Source organism: Bombina bombina, chromosome 2 (genome assembly GCF_027579735.1).
Source record: "Bombina bombina isolate aBomBom1 chromosome 2, aBomBom1.pri, whole genome shotgun sequence".
Classification (NCBI taxonomy): domain Eukaryota; kingdom Metazoa; phylum Chordata; class Amphibia; order Anura; family Bombinatoridae; genus Bombina; species Bombina bombina.
In genome coordinates, this window is record NC_069500.1 from 667,954,628 (window position 1) to 667,977,121 (window position 22,494).

At 38.7% G+C, this 22,494-nt stretch overlaps 1 protein-coding gene across 2 annotated transcripts in view; it reads right to left on the reverse strand.

The window, feature by feature from the left end:
- SLC44A1 (solute carrier family 44 member 1) overlaps positions 1–22,494 on the reverse strand; it is a 454,935-nt gene that overhangs the window by 69,199 nt on the left and 363,242 nt on the right. For both annotated transcript variants that reach the window (XM_053702619.1, XM_053702618.1), the window contains exon 12: positions 12,477–12,560. In XM_053702619.1, coding sequence (XP_053558594.1) covers positions 12,477–12,560 — 84 coding nt within the window. The remainder of the gene's footprint in view (positions 1–12,476; positions 12,561–22,494) is intronic.

A 22,494-nucleotide genomic window follows, 5' to 3' on the forward strand; every position in this document is an offset into this window, starting at 1 on the left:
TAGGTGATACTCTCCACGTCCCTCTGACATTCGCTGTATTCTGAGAGGAATCAGGCTTCAAAATGCTGAGAAGCGCATGTCAACTTACTTCACCACCTCCATAGGAGGCAAAGTTTGTAAAAACTGAATTGTGGGTGTGGTGAGGGGTGTATTTATAGGCATTTGAGGTTTGGGAAACTTTGCCCCTCATAGTAGGATTGTATATCCCATACGTCACTAGCTCATGGACTCTTGCCAATTACATGAAATAAATATGTCTATGTATTTATGTGTATATATGTATTTACAAACATATATACAAATATAAATACATATGTAGACATATATACAAGTGTATGTGAGCCCTTTGCCGTTAAGTAGATGAAAACATGTAAAAGCTGTACTAGCGTTTGCTTCCCCTCTGATTATTACTTGATATATATATATATATCTCAAGTAATAATCAGAGGGGAAGCAAACGCTAGTACAAAGCTATATATCAGAAGACTGAATAAAATTAGACAGCAGTCTTCATATAATTGCCTTGAAGGCTAGTGGTGCAGACCCTTAACTTGTTACGAAAAGACAGGGAACAAAGCACTCTTTTCAAAAATAAAAAGCTCCTCTAGTGGAAATTCAACAACAAAGTTTTATTGAAGATCAGTGACATTTCGCCCTCTGGGCATATCACAAGTCTCTCAACATGTGAAATTCTAAAAAAGTAGGCAAACTAGATATGTTGACAGATAGGTACATATGTTAAACAAATATACATTAGTGTAGATACAAAAATCTACATACAAAACACTGACCAGTCAGGGTGGGCACAGGTGCCATGAAATGCCAAACAAGTTGATAGGAGGATTACCCAATCAACTACACCCTACTGCTCACAGAACCCCCAGAAATCAACAAGGAGCTATAGCCTGGGCAGATGTTAAAGTGGGATCTAAGTTGTTAGGTAAGCATCTCCTATTTACACACAGTCATCCATGCAGATAGATGTAACAACATTAAATCGGCTTAATGGAGCTAGTCATAAAGTATTCAAATACAGGCACGGTAATATAGTCAAGGTAGAGAATTTACTAGATCAACTACACCCTGCTGCACACAGAACCCCCAATTGCGGAGATAAATACTGGGCAGGTCTAAACTGGGATCTAACATGTCGAGTAAACAGACCTACCTAAATATGCTTATATGACATGTAATGATGCATAAAGAGAAAAAGCATGCAAGGATTAATAAGCAGACTTCTAGCAATTATGCCGTAACAGTGGTTAAATGGCATTCAAAGCGTTAGTATGCACAGTTATGCAAGAAGTTCAACTGAGCTTAAAGTGTAGATTTATAGTTGGTATTTATTAGAGTATCAGTTCCGTAATCATATACGTTACGGCAAACCCTCGATAGGGATACTTATGCCTGTTTCTATAATGAATCTATGTTTACTCCAACTTTCAAAACCAGTCAATGGCTCACATGTAGAAGGTGAATACTACACTTTACTATCAGTTGCTCAGATGAAAGGAGCCTTTCATGTCCTTAGAAGAAATGCTTTCCTTGGCTGTATCAGTGCTTTAAAAGAAAACTGCTCCATAGAACTCCATAGTGGTACTTTGCAGTCAGGTGCTCACATCACGTGAACCAGTCAGCCAATGCCGAAGCGCGTTTCACTCCCTCGTCTGGTAGTGAGACGGGGCTTCGCCAGGGCGTATAGAAAAAAGACTTACAGTGTTGCGCCCCTGCTGGCAGGTCAAAATAACTATCATTAAAATTCGTAACATATAGCAACACATGTAGCAATTGTCATATAATAATTTTGAATAGCCTCATTTTACATTACACTACGGACATTTTACAAATACCAGCTTAAAACAAGAATTTTTTAGTAGCGGTTATGTACAAATGTCTATTCAGATGAAGAACTATTGTAGTCATAGGAAGCAAGCCATATCCAGCTTATCATTTAAGCCATTAGGGAGTTGGGTCTCCAGAACAGAAATCCATCTACACTCCTTCCTTAGGAGAGTCTTATCATTATCTCCCCCTCTGCCATTTGTTATTCCTCTGTCTATGCCAATACATTTTAGAGAGTCAGGATTACACCCATGAAAATTTTCAAAATGTCTTGCGACACTGCTTTTTTGATTCTTATTTTTCACATCATCACGATGTTCTGTAATTCTGTCTTTTATTTCCCTTTTTGTTTTACCCACGTAGAAACAAGGGCATGCGCAGGAGAGTAAATATATTACTCCCTCTGTGTTACAATTCACAAAATGTTTTAATTTATACACTTTTCCAGTATTGGTTTTAAAATCTTTGGTTTTGACCATGTATTTGCAGGCCAGACATTTTTCACACGGATAGTTACCAGTTGATCTATGGCTGGTTAGCCAATCTGGTTGGGTATTCCACTACCTCACGGGATATGCCATCATCACTTAAAAGTAAATGCCAATTTCTGGCAAGTACTTGTTTGACCCCATTCCAGTGGCAGTTAAAGTCAGTAATTAGTCTGATTTTCGAGGTTTGGTCCTTCAACTTAGGGAAGAGCAGACTGTCTCTATTTGTACGACCTGCCTCATTCCTAGTCCCACTAACCATTTTTTTGGAATAGCCCCTTTCTAGGAATAGTTCTTCCATTTCTACTGAATGTTTCTGATACTTTTCTTTAGAGGAACAGTTCCTACGAAGTCTGAGAAACTGTCCCTTAGGAATCCCTTTTTTTTTTTTTTTAGATGGTGAGGGTGATGACTAGATGCTAGAAGGAGGCTATTTAGTGGCAGTATCTTTATGATAATTTTCTGTCACTAGAGTACCCTTTCCTATCCTCACTTTGACATCTAGAAACGCAATTTCCTGTTCGCTATACTGCGAAGTGAGGATAATATTCCTCACATTGGTATTCAGAGTAGTGATAAATTCTTTTAGTCTTTTCTGACCCTTCCCATATCAGAAAGATATTGTCCACATATTGTAACCATATGTGGATGTTCCTTTCAAAGAGGAGGTTTTGAAATACCTCACTCATTTCCCATAAACCCAAATGGAGACAAGCATACGTGGGGGCACATGTAGCACCCATGGCCGTCCCACGCAATTGTTTGTATATTTTGTCATCAAACATAAAAATATTGTTCGTAAGTACAAAGGTCAAAAGTCTGATGACAAAATCTGTGTGCTTTTGAAAAGCAACCCCTCTTGTCATGAGGAAATGTTTGCATGCTTTTATACCGATTTCGTGCAGGATGGATGAATACATATGTGTGTGTGTGTGTGTGTGTGTAGAACATTGGAATGTGAAATATTCATATTTTCATGTTCGGTTAGCGCACATGAGAATATACGATTGGGTTTGTGCGAGAGTGAGGTGTTAGGTATTTTTCTCAATTGCATTTTATGCGGGAATACATGAACGTGAATGCGATATACTAACTTCGGACTTTTGCGCTCAGTTTACTTTCAACAAGCGCAATTAACCTTACTTCTAGCGAAATTAACACTTCTTATCTGACCTATTAATGGTTACTTTAAAAAAAAGAAATGAATAAAAAGAAACCAAAGAAACATTCAAGTACATTCGGTAGTCATCACTGAATTAATTACCTGGCATGATGTGTTTAACCCCTTAATGTCCGACGTGCCTTATAAGTTGCACCGTCAAAAGGAGTTTACTAGTGCAGGTTTGCTGACTTCCAGGGGCATATAGATAAAGCGCAGTCTTGCCAACATCAGCAAGGCATGTGCTATAAACAAGCCCAGATAAGAGGGCCTGATAATAACCGCTGACATTATCCTGCTATATTAACAGATGTTTGCAAAATTCTAATGGCGGCTCTTCTTCCATACAAAACTTTTGCGCAGCTATTCCGATGAATCCGAGACAATGTTTTAGCATACACAGTAGAAAGCAGGCAAATGTTACTCTAAGGGAAGGGGCAGCATCCTTATGAAGGTTACTAATTTGATTGAAAACATCTGCCGTATTGGTATAAACATAGATGGCTCATTGTGTCTGCTGCTTCAGATGGTAAGAAGAAAAAAACCAACAACTTGTAATTCATTGTTTATAAAAAAAAAAATAAGTCAGAAAAAAACGAGGGGGGCCTGAGATATTATCTTTAGAAAACAACAGGAAATAATAGTATTTTTAATGATAAGCCAGACTTAAGGTATGATCCTCAATTTCTTAAGGGATTGCTAAAATTGTTTTTTTCTCCTTATGTTTGTGTACTTGGCATTTGAAAGTCTACAAGGCAGAGAAATGCAATTATATGACCCAAGAAACCAATGCCAAGAATAACAATGTATTACAAAACACTAACCCATGTATCACAATTATTTTACATATATACATTTTCAATTTCCTTCTTTTATTAAATTTGCTTCATTCTCAACACAATAAGACGTGTGTATATATATATATATAAAATCACAAATAGCAGGGAAGGCACTCTCCGTTTACAACCACCTTTATTTTGGTAAACGTTTTCGGGTCTCCCCCCATCCTCAGACCACTTTGCCTGTCGTACTGCAAGATGTATATTGTAATGCGGTTTTATTTTCTTTTAATTCAATTAACAAATTTATGGGAAATTGAATTAAAGCAGCTTATTTTTTCACAGATGCTTGTAGGTATCTGTGTTTAAACAAAGCAAAAAGGTTAAACATATAGATCCTGCTCAGAAGCCACAATCTGTTGGCTTGTATGTCAATCAGGAGAAGCATATGTACATATCCACAATCTGTGTCGTCCTTAGGAGTGTCTCGACTGCACACCTGGTGCTCAACTTTATTTAACCCATAGAGGAGATAGAGTATTTTATGTTTTAACAAATTCTTGAAGGTAGATATCTAAGGAGTAGGACATTTTATTACTATACTTTCAAGTTGTTTTAAACTTAATATGTCATAGATAAGGCCATGCTGCTTGTCTGTACACATTACAACTTCAGCTATTACGTGAAGAAAGAAAACCCATTTTTTAGACAATAGTTTTAGTTAAAGGACCATTATATAGAGTTCAACGGCATAACAAGTACATGATAAAAAGGCAATGAAATAGCACTTAGTCTGAGTTTCAAATAAGAAGATTTTTTCTGACAAAATAATTTCCCCCATATGCTGGGTCCTTGTATCATGTGACAGCCATCAGCCAATTACAAACTAGTATAGGTATACATTGTGAACTTATGCCCATGCTCAGCAGGAGCTGGTGCCTCAGAAAGTGTGCATATAAACAAATTCGCATCTCTGGCAAATAATGTGGATGTTTAATGTACCCTTGTAAGCAACATCCTATGTACATCTAAACCGCATTATTATATTATATTTTATTCCCCTTATAAAACGATGTAATGTTTCCTTTAGCCGGCCCCTTCCATTTCTTATTTTGTAGTGTAGAAATATATCTCAATTATTTTGCTAATGCATATTCATATAATCTCCTTTGTTACTGGTTCACTATTATTAATAAATTGTGTTTCAATTTCAGTACTAGCATTATCTAATTGTACTTTGGGGGCACACACAAAAGAATTTGGTAACATTTCCATTCAGATTGTTGTTTTATAATTATTCAGAGTGCTATAATTTGTGGGGGAAAATAAACCCACATTTTTTCCTTTCATTATTCAGATAGAACATGCAATTTTAAGCAACTTTCTAATTTATTCCTATTATCATTTTTTCTTAGTTCTCTTGCTATTTTTATTTGAAAAAGCTGGAATGTAAGATTAGAAGCCGGCCCATTTTTGGTTCAGCACCTGGGTAGAGCTTGCTGATTGGTTTGCTACATTTAACCACCAATCAGCAAGCGCTACCCTAGTGCTGAACCAAAAATGGGCAGGCTTGTAAGCTTACATTCTTGCTTTTTCAAATAAACATTGCATGAGAACGAAGAAAAATTGATAATAGGAGTAATAAATTCCTTTCCTTACTGATAGGGAGAGTCTATGGCTTAATTCCTTACTGTTGGGAAATACAACACCTGGCCACCAGGAGGAGGCAAAGACACCCCAGCCAAAGGCTTAAATATCCCTCCCACTTCCCCTATCCCCCAGTCATTCTGCCGAGGGAACAAGGAAAAGTAGGAGAAACATTAGGGTATAAATGGTGTCAGAAGAATAAAATAAATAATAGGGGACTGCCCATAGACAAGAAAAAAGGAGCATGGGCCGTAGACTCTCCCTATCCGGAAGGAAAGGAATTTATCTGGTAAGCATAAATTATATTTTCTTTCCTAAGATAGGGAGAGTCCATGGCTTTATTCCTTACTGTTGGGAAAACTATACCCAAGCTCCAGAGGACACTAAATTAAAAACAGGAGGGAACAAAAAAGAAGAGGTGGACCACAGTCTGCAAAACTTTTCTCCCAAAAGCTGCTTCAGCCGAAGCAAAAACATAAAACTTGCAAAATTTTGAAAAAGTATGTAAGGAGGACCAGGTAGCCGCCTTAAAAATCTGATCCATAGAGGCCTCGTTCTTAAAGGCTCAAGAGGAAGCCACTACTCTAGTGGAATAAGCCGTTATCCTCTCAGGAGGACGATGTCCCTCTGTCTAGTAAGCTAAGCGGATGACACTCCTTAACCAAAAAGATAGGGAAGTCGAAGTAGCCTTCTGCCCCTTAAGCTTCCCAGAATAGACAACAAACAAGGAGGAATATTGTCTAAACTCCTTAGTAGCCTGACGATAGAACTTCAAGGCGCAAACCACATCCAAATTATGAAGTAAGCATTCCTTCGATGAAAAAGGATTAGGACACAAGAAAGGAACCACAATCTCCTGATTGATGTGCGATCTGACACAACCTTAGGAAGAAAACCTAATTTAGTACGTAAAACTGCCTTATCTGCATTAAAAATCAGATAAGGGGGTTCACATTGCAAAGCAGAGATCTCAGAAACTCTCGGCTAGATTACAAGTTGTGCGTTACGGTTTTAACGCTGAAAAATGGCCATTTCAGCGTAAAAACAGTAATGCAGCCATTACGAGTCGTGTCGGTATAGCTATACCGCAAGCATTGTAGCCTGTAACGCAAAGTCAATCCCGCAAATTACGTTTTTGCGTGGGATTTCCATAGCGCCGATTGTGCGGTGAGGCTAAAATCCATACCGCCATCTGAGAGCAGTAGTTATGGATTTTGTGTAACAAAAATGTTTCATAAAACTCAGAACTAAACTGTTACAAAGTACACTAACACCCATAAACTACCTATTAACCCCTAAACCGCCACCCTCCCGCATGACAAACACTATTTAAAACGTATCAACACCTAATCTGCCGTCCGCCCACATCCACCGCTCCCTGACACCGCCGCCACTAACTAAACCTATTAACCCCTAAACCGTCAGCCCCCCACATTGCCACTACTAAAGAAATCTATTAACCCCTAAACCACCAGCCCCCCCACATAGCCAGTAATAAAATAAACTATAAACCACTAAACCTATCACCCCCTAACTTTAAATTAAAATTACAATATCCCTATCCAAAAATAAATAAAAACTTACCTGTGAAATTAAAAAACCTAAGTTTAAACTAACAATTAACCTAACTAACCTAACATAACTATTATACTAAACTATTATACTAAAATGAAACTTAAAAAAACTAAAATTACACATTAAAAAAAAAACACACTACTAAAAAAATTTAAGTCTAAAATTACAAAAAAAAACACTAAATTACGAAAAATAACAAACACTAAATTATGAAAAATAAACATGAAATTACGAAAAATAACAAACGAAATGATCAAAAATAAAAACAATTACACCTAATCTAATAGCCCTATAAAAATAAAAAAGCACCCCCCCAAAATAAATAAAATCCCTAGCCTACAATAAACTACCAATAGCCCTTAAAATGGCATTTTGTAGTAGGGCATTGCCCTAAAGAAATGAGCTCTTTTACCTCTATAAAAAAAATACAAAGACCACCCAACTAACCCCCTAAAATAAAAAAACCAACAAAAACCTAAGCTACCCATTGCACTGAAAAGGGCATTTGTATGGGCATTGCCCTTAAAAGGGCATTTAGCTCTATTAAAAAAAAAAAAAGCCCAAACCCTAATCTAAAAAAAAAAAAAACACCCAAAAAAAGTTTAAAAAAAAAACCTAACACTAACCCCTGAAGATCCACTCATAGTTTCTGAAGTCCGGACATCCAGGCGGAGATGTCTTCATCCAGGCGGCGAGGTCTTCATCCAGATGGCATCTTCTATCTTCATCCTGGTAGTGCAGAGCGGGTCCATCCATGATTTAAATAGCTAATAGAATTTCAGTAGCTCTCATCCTACTTTTTATCTCCAAAGACGTGGCACAGCAATGGGGGCCAAGTTTGCCCCCGCCTACGCCAACCTTTTTATGGGTTGGTGGGAGGTGTGCCACGTTTTTGGAGATACTAATCCCTTTCATTCTGATATTGTGATGTATAAAAGATACATTGATGACCTCCTGTTCGTTTGGTCAGGAGGTCATCATAAGATTAGCGAATTTGTCAGCTATTTGAATGCTAATAATATCAATCTTAAATTTTCTTATGAATGTGACTCCTTGTCCATACCGTATCTTGATCTGCTATTGATAGCGGACATAGATACACACAGTGTTAAAACAACATTATATCGTAAACCGATTGCAACCAATGCTGTGCTTCATGGCAGGAGCAATCATCCAAGATATACTGGTTTTGGCGTAGCCAAGGGCCAGTTCATCCGTATTAAAAGGAACTGTACGGATGAACAGGACTTCAAGAGAGAAAGTGAAGCCCTTATGAATGATTTAATAGAGAGAGGCTACAAAGTAAAGACACTCAAACGTGCCCTCTTGGAGGTTACCCGGATGGATAGGCAAAACCTTTTGATGGTTCCAAAACAAATAAGCAATCAAATAAGCGATTTGATCCGTCTAAGCCAGCATTTATCACTACATATAGTGCTCAATTTGAGGACATTTGTGCGATTGTTAAACATCTACCTATACTCACAGCTGAAGATAGCCTTTAAGACTATGTGTCACAGGGTTGTAACTTTGTACCTAGAAGAGAATGTACATTAGGCAATGTGTTATCTCCCAGCCAGTTGAGGCAGCCTACCATGAGGAGGGGGAGTTGGCTAGAAGTTAAGGGCCACTACAAATGCAACTTTCATAACTGTATATCATGCAGTTTTACCAATGTTACACATAACTTTCAGTCAAGTGTGACTCAGAGGGTGTTTGACCTGACGTCCTACACAAATTGCAGAACTAAGTTCGTAATTTACCTGGTAGAGTGCACTAATTGTCACAAACAATATGTGGGGTGCACAACCCGTGAGGGTAGGAGCAGGATCAGGGAACACCTGAAAAATATTGAAAATGGAACTGAATGCTCTGACTTGGTCAGGCATTTTATTCACATCCATGATAAAGCCGTGGCTGGGTTTAAATGGCAAATTATTGACCATATTAAACCAAGTATTCGTGGTGGAGACCGAGCTTCGAAGTTATTATACAGGGAAGCATTTTGGATCTTCAAGCTTAAAACTAGAAGACCTCATGGTTTTAACCTTGATGGAGATGTCATAAATTTTTGGACCCATCAACGCTAAATATTAGATCATTGAGACTTCAACTATCTCTATTATCTCGATCTAATGAACCCATCTGAGAGCCAGGGGAAATTTATTATGGTTGTGTTGTAACAGAGGAGCAGTAGCATTTCTGTCAAGTTAATCCTCCCTCTGTTAGTAGCACTTTGAGGTGTTTATGTATACTTTTTGTCTTGATATGTTGCAATAGTGTGTAATCTTATTTAAGAGCTAGGGCAATTCATTATATGTGTGCTGAATTGATAAGATCCTACATATATGATAGGGTATCTCCCTTCCTCTACCTTTTGAAGTGCTGATTTTTATACCTTTTGGATTACTGCAATGTCTCCTGTGTTTTTTCTCACTAGTTATTGGTATAATTTATTTTTATATTTACTATTTATTCTTATCGATATATATTGGGTGGTTAGTTAGTTGATACTAAGGGGTTTCAATATGGGTACTTATTGTATCCTACCATTAATGAGCCCTGCATTCTGCTGAATTAGACTTGATTTCAGGTTATACTAATGTGGAAGCATTTGCTCATTTCATACAACATAACTTATTTAATTCCAATGTTTAGATACTTAAAGTAGTATTTCTTTCACTATAAACTAAATATTAGTATTTTTATTATACCAATCTAAATTTACTATTAAGGAAGTGAGAGACTAGTATTTAGTTTATCTTCATCTATATTTATTTTCATATTGAGACTAGTAAGTGGTAGCCATATAAATAATTGTATTAGGAAGGTTTCATGGTAAATAAATCCCTTAATATAACTTATTAAGTTCAATTTAATTTAATTCAGGACAAGAGAGCATTTAGCATATATCTTGATTTATTAGTCTACAATCTCACAATCATTCTAACATAGACATGCATCTCTCATATTCTATTCGATTGCCATCTCACTCTGTTTGTTGTTTGTTTTTTGTGTCTTACAATATGTTTGTAACTTGTATATACTGAACAGGTACTATCCCTTTAAATTTTTGACAAGTAATTTTCACACCTGAGGACTCAGGTGTATATAAAGAGCTTTTGACACCTTTATCGTTAGTCCATGAATAAGGCAGGGGGCTGCTGAAACGCGTAGGACCTTTCTTTCACTTGTCAATAAGGGATTAAGCTTTTATGCTTTTTATTGTATGTTTCCAATAAAGAACTTTACTTTACGCCTTGAGGCTTGCTGGTCATCTTTGTTGCTGCTACTCATCCTATTGGCTGATTTGAACAGCCAATAGGATTTCAGTAGCTCTCATCCTATTGGCTGATATGAATTTAAAAAATCAAATCAGCCAATAGGAATGACAAGGGACGCCATTTTGAAAAGGCTCCCTTGCATTGAAGATTCAGTGTACGGCGGTGACCATATGAAGAGGATGCTCTGTGCCGAATGTCTTCAAGGATGGACCAGCTGCGGGCCGCCGGAATGAAGATAGAAGACGTCGCCTGGATGAAGACAGAAGATGCCACCTGGATGGATGAAGACCTCGCCGCCTGGCAATGCCCTACAAAAGGCCCTTTTTAAGGGCCATTGGTAGTTTATTGTAGGCTAGGGTTTTTTTTATTTGGGGGCTATTTTATTTTTATAGGGCTATTAGATTATGACACAAGAATTCTCTGGCAAACCTCCAGGCGCTTAGGTAAAAACGGTGCACTTTATTTGAGACAGTGTACATTCAGCATAAAAAGCCATAAAATCAAAACTCCTAAGCAGATAGGTGTCTAATGCATTTCGGCAAATACAGTCTTATTCATAGACATGACAGCTATTCACAAGTCGGAGCATAAATAGCCCTAGACTAAATAGCTGATCTCGTTCTGCTGAGAAAAACTTTTTTTCCCTTTTAAAAGGTACCGCACCAATATATACAGATGAGTGATAAAGCCTGGACAGCCCTTTACATACACACAATGATTATATACATTACAGTGCATTACCATATATTCAAATGTTCATATGTAGATACCCACCAAGTTTTAAGCCAGTACCATTATTTACAAAGGACATATATTAATGTATGCTACACATATGGATATTTACTTTCGTTAAGGCTAAACACCCCTCTAATGGGAATAATCTATCTTTAATAAATTTGTAATGAATTTAAACACTAGTTAGAACAGAATACATTAGATAAATAGGGTGCCCTATATTACACTCATTGTTGTCACCCAATATAGATAGATCTCAATACTAGAAAACGGGCCCTTGTCAAGTTTATCACTATATGCCATCTATAGCAGAGTAAGTGTTTTTATTTTTCATAATTTCGTTTATTTTTCGTAATTTAGTATTTTTTATTTTCTGTAATTTTAGACTTAAATTTTTTAGTAGTGTTAGGTTTTTTTTTAATGTATAATTAAATTTTTTTATTTGGTAGTTATTTTAATTTTAGTATAATACTTTAGTATAGTAGTTATGTTAGGTTAGGTTTTTTTAATTTCACAGGTAAGTTTTTATTTATTTTAAGATAGGGATACTGTAATTTTAATATAAAGTTAGGGGGTTGTTTAGGGGTTAATAGTTTATTTTTTGTAATGTGGGGGGCTGGCGGTTTATGGGTTAATAGGTTTATTTAGTGGCGGTGATGTGGGAGGCCAGAGGTTTAGGGGTTAATAACTTTATTTAGTGGCAGTGATGCCAGGGAGTGGCAGAATAGGGGTTAATAGCTTTATTATAGTGTCAGTGATGTTGGGTGTGGGGGAATAGGGGTTAATAATTAATGAATTTTCATTTCAAATCACATAAGATGGAATTATTCTTAGGTATTCAAAAATATACTATTATGAGGGGGGATAAAAATTATATTAACAAAAATAAGCGAGTGAATACAATTTAGTACTGTTGTGGATTTTACACCTGCACATTACAAGATAAACTCCTATGTTTGTTACATACCTGATTTATATATGTGAGGCATTTTTCAAGGCACCACAGGCAGCAGATACAAGATTTCAGCATACAGCGTGCACAGGCATTTTCCTAGAAGTCAACAGAAAAAATGTGTGTGCTTTTATCAGTGAAATGAATAAAAAATACAGAAAATTATATTTTAAACCAAATGATGCAGGAGTTGTAGACAAGCACAAATAACCAGTATGTGACATTAATATTGCCAGAAATGACTACAGTAATCATCAGAGAAAATCCTTATTCCATGCATATCCAAAGTAAAGAAGTGTATATAATGCTTAAAAATACTTACTGCATATATAAATAATTCTCCATGCTCAAAGTGGTTATGCATTAAGTTTCTCTTAAGAAGACTCAACTCAATTATTTTTTCATCCATTAAAAAAAGCAACATTTAATCATGAAGCAAACACAATTTGAGCGTCTTACTATTGCTCATTTCCAATGCTCATTAGCGAGAACTACGTATTAATAAATTAATATCAACAGGAAGTAACTATCAGAAAATAAGCCTTAGTAGGATGTACATGACCGTTACCGCTCTATTAGTTTCAATTTAACCTAAAACCCCAAAATTTTACTTCACATTTTTTCATGCATAACAAATGTAAAGATGGTTAGATGTTGCCCTTTACAATGTCCCTTTAAGGAATGGTTGTAGTCTCTAATTCATCAGCAGTGGTTAGAAATAACAGGAGATAAATTTGTCCCTGGAGGAGAGTGTGTATTCCGCAATAACCCTCAAAACTTCATCTAGGAGTTCAGAACCCTCCTCCTCTAGTATCAACATACGGAATGGAAAATAAGGTCAGATTAATATACCTGCTAACTTTATCTCAGTAATATAGGCCACAGTAGCCACACTGCTATTGCTATGTCAAAGGCTGCAGCCTTATCTTCACATACATATATATGTCCTTATTCACATGAACTTTCAAGATGAACTTATAAGATGAATTTTTAATAATGAACTTTAATTGTTTATGACTGTCCTACTTAGGAGTTCGACTCTGTTTCTGCTTTTTTGGCTTGAAGTTGATGTTAAAAATCTATTTTCATTTTTATAGGGAAAACAGAATTTATGCTTACCTGATAAATTACTTTCTCCAACGGTGTGTCCGGTCCACGGCGTCATCCATTACTTGTGGGAATATTCTCTTCCCTAACAGGAAATGGCAAAGTGCACAGCAAAAGCTGCCCATATAGCCCCTCCTTAGGCTCCGCCCCCCAGTCATTCGACCGACGGTTAGGAGAAAAAAGGAGAAACTATAGGGTGCCGTGGTGACTGTAGTGTATAGAGAAAGACATTTTTTCAAACCTGATTAAAAAACCAGGGCGGGCCGTGGACCGGATACACCATTAGAGAAAGTAATTTATTAGGTAAGCATGAATTCTGTTTTCTCCAACATTGGTGTGTCCGGTCCACGGCGTCATCCATTACTTGTGGGAACCAATACCAAAGCTTTAGGACACGGATGAAGGGAGGGAGCCAATCAGGTTACCTAGACAGAAGGCACCACGGCTTGCAAAACCTTTCTCCCAAAAATAGCCTCCGAAGAAGCATAAGTATCAAATTTGTAGAATTTGGCAAAAGTGTGCAGAGAAGACCAAGTCGCTGCCTTACATATCTGATCAACAGAAGCCTCGTTCTTGAAGGCCCAAGTGGAAGCCACAGCCCTAGTAGAGTGAGATGTGATTCGTTCAGGAGGCTGCCGTCCGGCAGTCTCATAAGCCAATCGGATGATGCTTTTCAGCCAGAAAGAAAGAGAGGTAGCAGTAGCTTTTTGTCCTCTCCTCTTACCAGAGTAAACGACAAACAAAGATGAGGTTTGTCTGAAATCCTTTGTTGCATCTAAATAGAAATTTAAAGCGCGGACCACATCTAAATTGTGTAACAAACGTTCCTTCTTAGAAACTGGATTCGGACACAGAGAAGGAACAGCTATTTCCTGGTTAATATTCTTGTTAGAAACTACTTTTGGAAGAAAACCAGGTTTAGTACGCAAAACAACCTTATCTGAATGGAACACCAGATAAGGTGGATCACACTGCAAAGCAGATAATTCAGAAACTCTTCTAGCAGAAGAAATAGCAACCAAAAACAGGACTTTCCAAGATAGTAACTTGATATCTATGGAATGTAAAGGTTCAAACGGAACCCCTTGAAGAACTGAAAGAACTAAATTTAGACTCCAAGGAGGAGTCATGGTTCTGTAAACAGGCTTGATTTTGACCAAAGCCTGTACAAAAGCTTGTACATCTGGCACAGCTGCCAGTCGTTTGTGTAACAAAACAGATAAAGCAGAAATCTGTCCTTTTAGAGAACTCACTGACAACCCTTTATCCAAACCCTCTTGGAGAAAGGAAAGAATCTTAGGAATTTTAATCTTACTCCAGGAGAATCCCTTGGATTCACACCAACAGATATATTTTTTCCATATTTTATGGTAAATCTTTCTAGTCACAGGTTTTCTGGCTTGAACCAGAGTATCTATCACTGAATTTGAAAACCCACGCTTGGATAAAATCAAGCGTTCAATTTCCAAGCAGTCAGCTGCAGAGAAACTAGATTTGGATGTTCGAATGGACCTTGTACTAGAAGATCCTGTCTCAAAGGTAGCTTCCATGGTGGAGCCGATGACATATTCACCAGGTCTGCACACCAAGTCCTGCGTGGCCACGCAGGAGCTATCAGAATCACCGAGGCCTTCTCCTGTTTGATCCTGGCTACGAGCCTGGGAAGGAGAGGAAACGGTGGGAACACATAAGCTAGGTTGAACGACCAAGGCGCCACTAATGCATCCACTAGATTCTCCTTAGGATCCCTGGATCTGGACCCGTAGCAAGGAACCTTGAAGTTCTGACGAGCCGCCATCAGATCCATGTCTGGAATGCCCCATAATTGGGTTAACTGGGCAAAGACCTCCGGGTGGAGTTCCCACTCCCCCGGATGGAAAGTCTGACGACTCAGATAATCCGCCTCCCAGTTGTCTACTCCTGGGATGTGAATTGCAGATAGATGGCAGGAGTGATCCTCCGCCCATTTGATGATCTTGGATCCCTCTCTCATCGCCAAGGAACTCTTTGTTCCCCCCTGATGGTTGATGTAAGCTACAGTCGTAATGTTGTCCGACTGGAATCTTATGAATCCGGCCTTCGCTAGCTGAGGCCAAGCCCGGAGAGCATTGAATATCACTCTCAGTTCCAGAATGTTTAACGGAAGAAGAGACTCTTCCCGAGACCATAGACCCTGAGCTTTCAGAGAATCCCAGACCGCGCCCCAGCCTAATAGACTGGCGTCGGTCGTGACAATGACCCACTCTGGTCTGCGGAAACTCATCCCCTGAGACAGGTGATCCTGAGTCAACCACCAACGGAGTGAGTCTCTGGTTACCTGGTCTACTTGAATCTGTGGAGACAAGTCTGCATAGTCCCCATTCCACTGATTGAGCATGCACAGTTGTAATGGTCTTAGATGAATTCGAGCAAAAGGAACAATGTCCATTGCTGCAACCATCAATCCTACTACTTCCATGCACTGAGCTATGGAAGGCTGCAGAATAGAGTGAAGAACTTGACAAGCATTTAGAAGCTTTGACTTTCTGACTTCTGTCAGGAAGATCTTCATTTCTAAAGAATCTATTATTGTTTCCAAAAAGGGAACTCTTGTTGACGGAGACAGGGAACTCTTTTCTACGTTCACCTTCCATCCGTGAGATCTGAGAAAGGCTAGAACAATGTCTGTATGAGCCTTTGCCTTGGAAAGAGACGACGCTTGAATTAGAATGTCATCTAGATAAGGTGCTACTGCAATGCCCCTCGGTCTAAGAAACCGCCAGAAGGGACCCTAGCATCTTTGTGAAAATTCTGGGAGCAGTGGCTAAACCGAACGGGAGAGCCACGAACTGGTAATGTTTGTCCAGAAAGGCAAACCTTAGGAACTGATGATGATCTTTGTGGATAGGAATATGTAGGTACGCATCCTTTAAATCCACGGTAGTCATATATTGACCCTCCTGGATTGTAGGTAAAATTGTTCGAATGGTTTCCATTTTGAACGATGGAACTCTGAGAAACTTGTTTAGAATTTTTAAATCCAGAATTGGCCTGAAAGTTCCCTCTTTTTTGGGAACTACAAACAGGTTTGAGTAAAACCCCTGACCTTGTTCCACTGTTGGAACTGGGTGTATCACTCCCATCTTTAACAGGTCTTCTACACAATGTAAGAATGCCTGTCTCTTTATTTGGTCTGAAGATAAGCGAGACATGTGGAACCTCCCCCTTGGAGGAAGTTCCTTGAATTCTAGAAGATAACCCTGAGAGACTATTTCTAGTGCCCAGGGATCCGGAACATCTCTTGCCCAAGCCTGAGCAAAGAGAGAGAGTCTGCCCCCTACTAGATCCGGTCCCGGATCGGGGGCTACCCCTTCATGCTGTCTTGGTAGCAGCAGCAGGCTTCTTGGCCTGTTTGCCCTTGTTCCAGCCTTGCATTGGTTTCCAAGCTGGCTTAGCCTGGGAAGCGTTACCCTCTAAACACCACATACTCTTCACCATCTCCGTGGAGATGCTACTTGTTCAGAGCGGCAAAGAGAATGACTGGGGGGCGGAGCCCGAGGAGGGGCTATATGGGCAGCTTTTGCTGTGCTCTTTGCCATTTCCTGTTAGGGAAGAGAATATTCCCACAAGTAATGGATGACGCCGTGGACCGGACACACCAATGTTGGAGAAATAGTATTAATTTTTAAAGTGAAATAGTTTTTGATATTTGTTATGAAGTTTGTATAAGAACAAAGGGTTGGCCAACCTTTTAATACCATTGTATTTATTAACAACATATTTATTTGTATTATTCATATCTGCTTTACACACAAATAGTATATATAATCGAATATGGAAAATCCGTAAATAGATACCATTTCTACAAAGAGTAAACAATATTTATATTAATAAAATTATCCCTGATTTTATAAAAACATAGGCCTAGATTTGGAGTTTGGCGGTAGCCGTGAAAACCAGCGTTAGAGGCTCCTAACGCTGGTTTTAGGATACCGCCGGTATTTGGAGTCATTCAAAAAAGGGTCTAACGCTCACTTTTCAGCCGCAACTTTTCCATACCGCAGATCCCCTTACGTCAATTGCGTATCCTATCTTTTCAATGGGATCTTTCTAACTCCGGTATTTAGAGTCGTGTCTGAAGTGAGCGTTAGAAATCTAACGACAAGACTCCAGCCACAGAAAAAAAGTCAGTAGTTAAGAGCTTTCTGGGCTAACGCCGGTTTATAAAGCTCTTAACTACTGTGCTCTAAAGTACACTAACACCCATAAACTACCTATGTACCCCTAAACCAAGGTCCCCCCACATCGCCGACACTCGATTCAATTTTTTTAACCCCTAATCTGCCGACCGCCACCTACGTTATACTTATGTACCCCTAATCTGCTGCCCCTAACACCGCCGACCCCTATATTATATTTATTAACCCCTAACCTGCCCCCCACAACGTCGCAGCCAGCTACCTACAATAATTAACCACTAATCTGCCGCTCCGTAAACCGCCGCTACTTACATTATCCCTATGTACCCCTAATCTGCTGCCCCTAACACAGCCGACCCCTATATTATATTTATTAACCCCTAATCTGCCCCCCTCAACGTCGCCTCCACCTGCCTACACTTATTAACCCCTAATCTGCCGAGCGGACCGCACCGCTACTATAATAAAGTTATTAACCCCTAATCCGCCTCACTAACCCTATAATAAATAGTATTAACCCCTAATCTGCCCTCCCTAACATCGCCGACACCAAACTTCAATTATTAACCCCTAATCTGCCGACTGGAGCTCACCGCTATTCTAATAAATGTATTAACCCCTAAAGCTAATATTTATTTTACAGGTAACTTTGTATTTATTTTAACCAGGTACAATAGCTATTAAATAGTTAAGAACTATTTAATAGCTAAAATAGTTAAAATAATTACAAATTTACCTGTAAAATAAATCCTAACCTAAGTTACAATTAAACCTAACACTACACTATCAATAAATTAATTAAATAAAATACCTATAATTATCTACAATTAAACCTAACACTACACTATCAATAAATAAATTAAATACAATTCCTACAAATAAATACAATGAAATAAACTAACTAAAGTACAAAAAATAAAAAAGAACTAAGTTACAAAAAATAAAAAAATATTTACAAACATTAGAAATATATTACAACAATTTTAAACTAATTACACCTACTCTAAGCCCCCTAATAAAATAACAAAGACCCCCAAAATAAAAAAAAATGCCCTACCCTATTCTAAATTACTAAAGTTCAAAGCTCTTTTACCTTACCAGCCCTGAACAGGGCCCTTTGCGGGGCATGCCCCAAGAAGTTCAGCTCTTTTTCCTGTAAAAAAAAAAAATATAATACCCCCCCAACATTACAACCCACCACCCACATACCCCTAATCTAACCCAAACCCCCCTTAAATAAACCTAAGCCCCTGAAGATCTCCCTACCTTGAGTCGTCTTCACCCAGCCGAGCCAAATTCTTCATCCAAGAGGAGCAAGAAGAGGTCCTCCATCCGGTAGAAGTCTTCATCCAAGCGGGGCAGAAGAGGTCTTCCATCCGATTGAAGTCTTCATCCAAGAGGCATCTTCTATCGTCATCCATCCGGAGCGGCAGCATCCTGAAGACCTCCGACGCGGAACATCCATCCTGGCCGACGACTAAACAACGAATGACGGTTCCTTTAAATGACGTCATCCAAGATGGCGTCCCTCGAATTCCGATTGGCTGATAGGATTCTATCAGCCAATCGGAATTAAGGTAGGAATATTCTGATTGGCTGATGGAATCAGCCAATCAGAATCAAGTTCAATCTGATTGAACAAACTCTGTACCTTAAAAGATTAAAGTAAAAAAATGCTCCGAAATTTACTTTCACAGTACACCGCCCCTGGCTCTACTGAGCGGGTCTGTTTGTTTCCTCTAAGTGGATCAGGCACGCTGTCTATTCACAGCCGGCCCGATTGTGCCATTAAACTCAATGTAACTCGCTCCCGCTCTGGTCTGGTAGCAGGAGCGAGTTACATTGAGTTTAATGGAGCGATCGGGCCGGCTGTGAATAGACAGCGTGCCCGATGGCTTAGGGAAAACAAACAGACTCGCTCAGTAGACCCAGGAGCGGCGTACTGTGAAAGTAAATTTCGTAGCATTTTTTCACTTTAATCTTTTAAGGTACAAAGTTTGCGCTAAGCTGATGTTATATAATTCTGCACTATGTGCAGAATTATATAACATTATTTTGTGGGTTTACTGGCCCTTTAATTTCTTATACTCCTTAATTGCGCTCTTTTACCCACAGGGATTTCCAACATTGCACAAGAAACATATATAAGGCAATATACTTTTCTTTCGTAAGCTGGTGAGAGTCTGCAAGTTAATCACTTCTGGGATTCAACTCCTGGCCACTAAAAGGAGGCAAAGTCTCCCAAATCACCTCACTGATTAGCCAGTCTAAATCTTTGCCTTTTAGTACGTGGCTAAAGAATTAAGGCACTCCTGATTCTTCGTCGAGGGGGTCTTCAGACCGATCAGAGAGCTGCTACAGAAAGACAGTGGGAGATTGGAGTATAAGGCAGTGAGACAATTACTCCTAGTGATGGAGTTAGTCACAAGCCTGCCACAGGTATCACAGGGACCAGTCCCCTAGCCTCCTCCTGTTGGGTTGCTGAGATACTCCTTACAGTTATGCTCTGCTGTAACGTACGCAGCACTGAATGGGCCCTCTAATGGATGCAGTTTTTTTCATCAGGGTGTAAGCTCAGTAGAGTGATGGAGTTCATGTAAGTTTAGTTTTCACTTTGCACTCACATAGCCCACCAGCTATTCACAGGTACTGTAATTGTAAAGTACATCATAGCCAGGATCTTTACCTTAAGCAATTTCGCATACCAACAATCTTTTTTTATGTTTCTTCGATAACATGGTTGGAGACTCAATGTTCCAAACTGCTCTCTATCTCCTCACACCAGGGTGTTCTTTTCGGGTACAGTGCTTCCATCTTAACAGATTAGAAGAAGCTTAATTACAGTCACCTTGTGTGAAGCTTCAGCCAACTTCCAATCCTATACTAGCTATACAACAGACGTAAGTCTCTTATGTTGGGGTGCAGTATGGGGGTCCAGTAGAGTGCAGGGAGTTTCTCAACATGTCGACATTGAGATTGACCCAAATTCTCCAATTTTGCAAGACAGTTTGTATAAGGTCTAATCTTCCAGTTCTTTGAAGGGTCAATTCCAGCTCTTTTGGTTCCATTCCTCAAAATCGCTAACCTTCCTAATGTTCAGAGTTTGTTCAAGTATTACCCAAATTAATACTGGTTATTAATCCAATTTCTCCTACTGGGAACCTTATTTGATTTTATGAGAAGAGTCTCCAACCTGTCAGCTCTTTCTTAACCCCTTAAGGACCAGCGACGTACCCTGTATGTCGCTGACCTTTTTTTGGGACTTGATTGTTTTATAGCGTGGTCTTGCCACCAGCGTTGAGACTGCTCTATTCCTCAAAGCCTGCTGGAGGGAGGGCATTAATTGCGTGTTCTTGCTAGACTTGTGCTATTATGTCCTGAAAAAACCCTTAACGACCAGTGACATACAGGGTACATTGTGGTCATTAAGGGGTTAAAGGGACAGTTGCCCCCCAACATTTCTCCCATTTAAATTGTTCCCAATGATCCATTTTACCTGCTGGAGTGTATTAAAGTGTTTACAAGTAGCTCCTTTACCCCTTTGAAATAGCCGATTTAGCTTTTGGTATCCCAACCTATACTGAAAGTTTTGATACTGGAGTCTGAGCTATTGAATAGCCTAAGTAAACACAGTCAGCAGAAGAAATTACACTCACAGTGGGGTGCAAGATAGTTAAGTAATAAAATGATAACTTTCCATTGTTCTGTCTAAGTATTGAGCTTTGGTTTTCTAGAGAAATATAAGATAAGAAAACACAAAGTGATAACATAATGACAGTGTACTGTCCCTTTAAGTATTTTTGTTTTTATCAGAATAAGTCTGTCTGTTTCAAGAATCAAATTTTATTTCTTATCAAAGGGAGTTTCTTCTGACAACTTCTATAGGGAAATTGTAGTTCCTTCTTTTAGTCCAAATCCTAACATGTCCAAATAGTGGCTTCTACATATTTGTTTGTAGTTAAAGCTTTAAAATTTGAAGTTACAACAAATTCTGTAGCCTGTTTATTCATTTTTCAGGTCAAAGCAAAGTTCAGATTGCCTTGGATGTTAATTTGGCTTTTTGGTTAAGCCTTGTATTTAACAAGGCTACCTTGGAGGAGGGGAAGGGTTTCCTGAAGAATATTCTGCTCATTCTACCAAATCAGTTACTTCTTACTGGGCATTTCAAAATGAGGCATCGGTTAAACAAATTTGCAAGGCAGCAACATGGTCTTCGACACATATTTTCTCTAAGTTATAAGTCTTAGATGTTTTTGCTTCTTCAGAAGCGATTTTTTGTAGAAAAGTTCTCTAGGCAGCAGTGTCTGGAAATTAGATGTTTGCCTTTTCAAGAGGTTTTCTCCCGCTCTAATTACTTGTGAACTCTCAGCACCTTACAAAAGAAAACAAATTGTATGCTTACATGATAAATTTAATTTCTTTTAAGGTGTTGAGAGTTCACGAGGCCCACCCTATTTGTTTATTTTTCTGGTGGAAGTTCTAGTTTTGCACTCCATTTCCCTGTTCTGTACTTTCCTTCCTTTCTAGTTCTCCTTGTGTGGCTATACGTTAGACTGACTAATCAGTGAGGTGTGAGGGATAGAATACTCTTGGAGTTTTGGGAATCTTTGCCTCCTCCTAGGAGCTGAATCCCAGAAGTAATGAACTTGTGGACTCTCACCACCTCGAAAGAGATGAATTTATCAGGTAAGCATTCATTTTTTGTATAATGATAATTTATTAAAAAGTGATGAAAACTCCACTCTTAC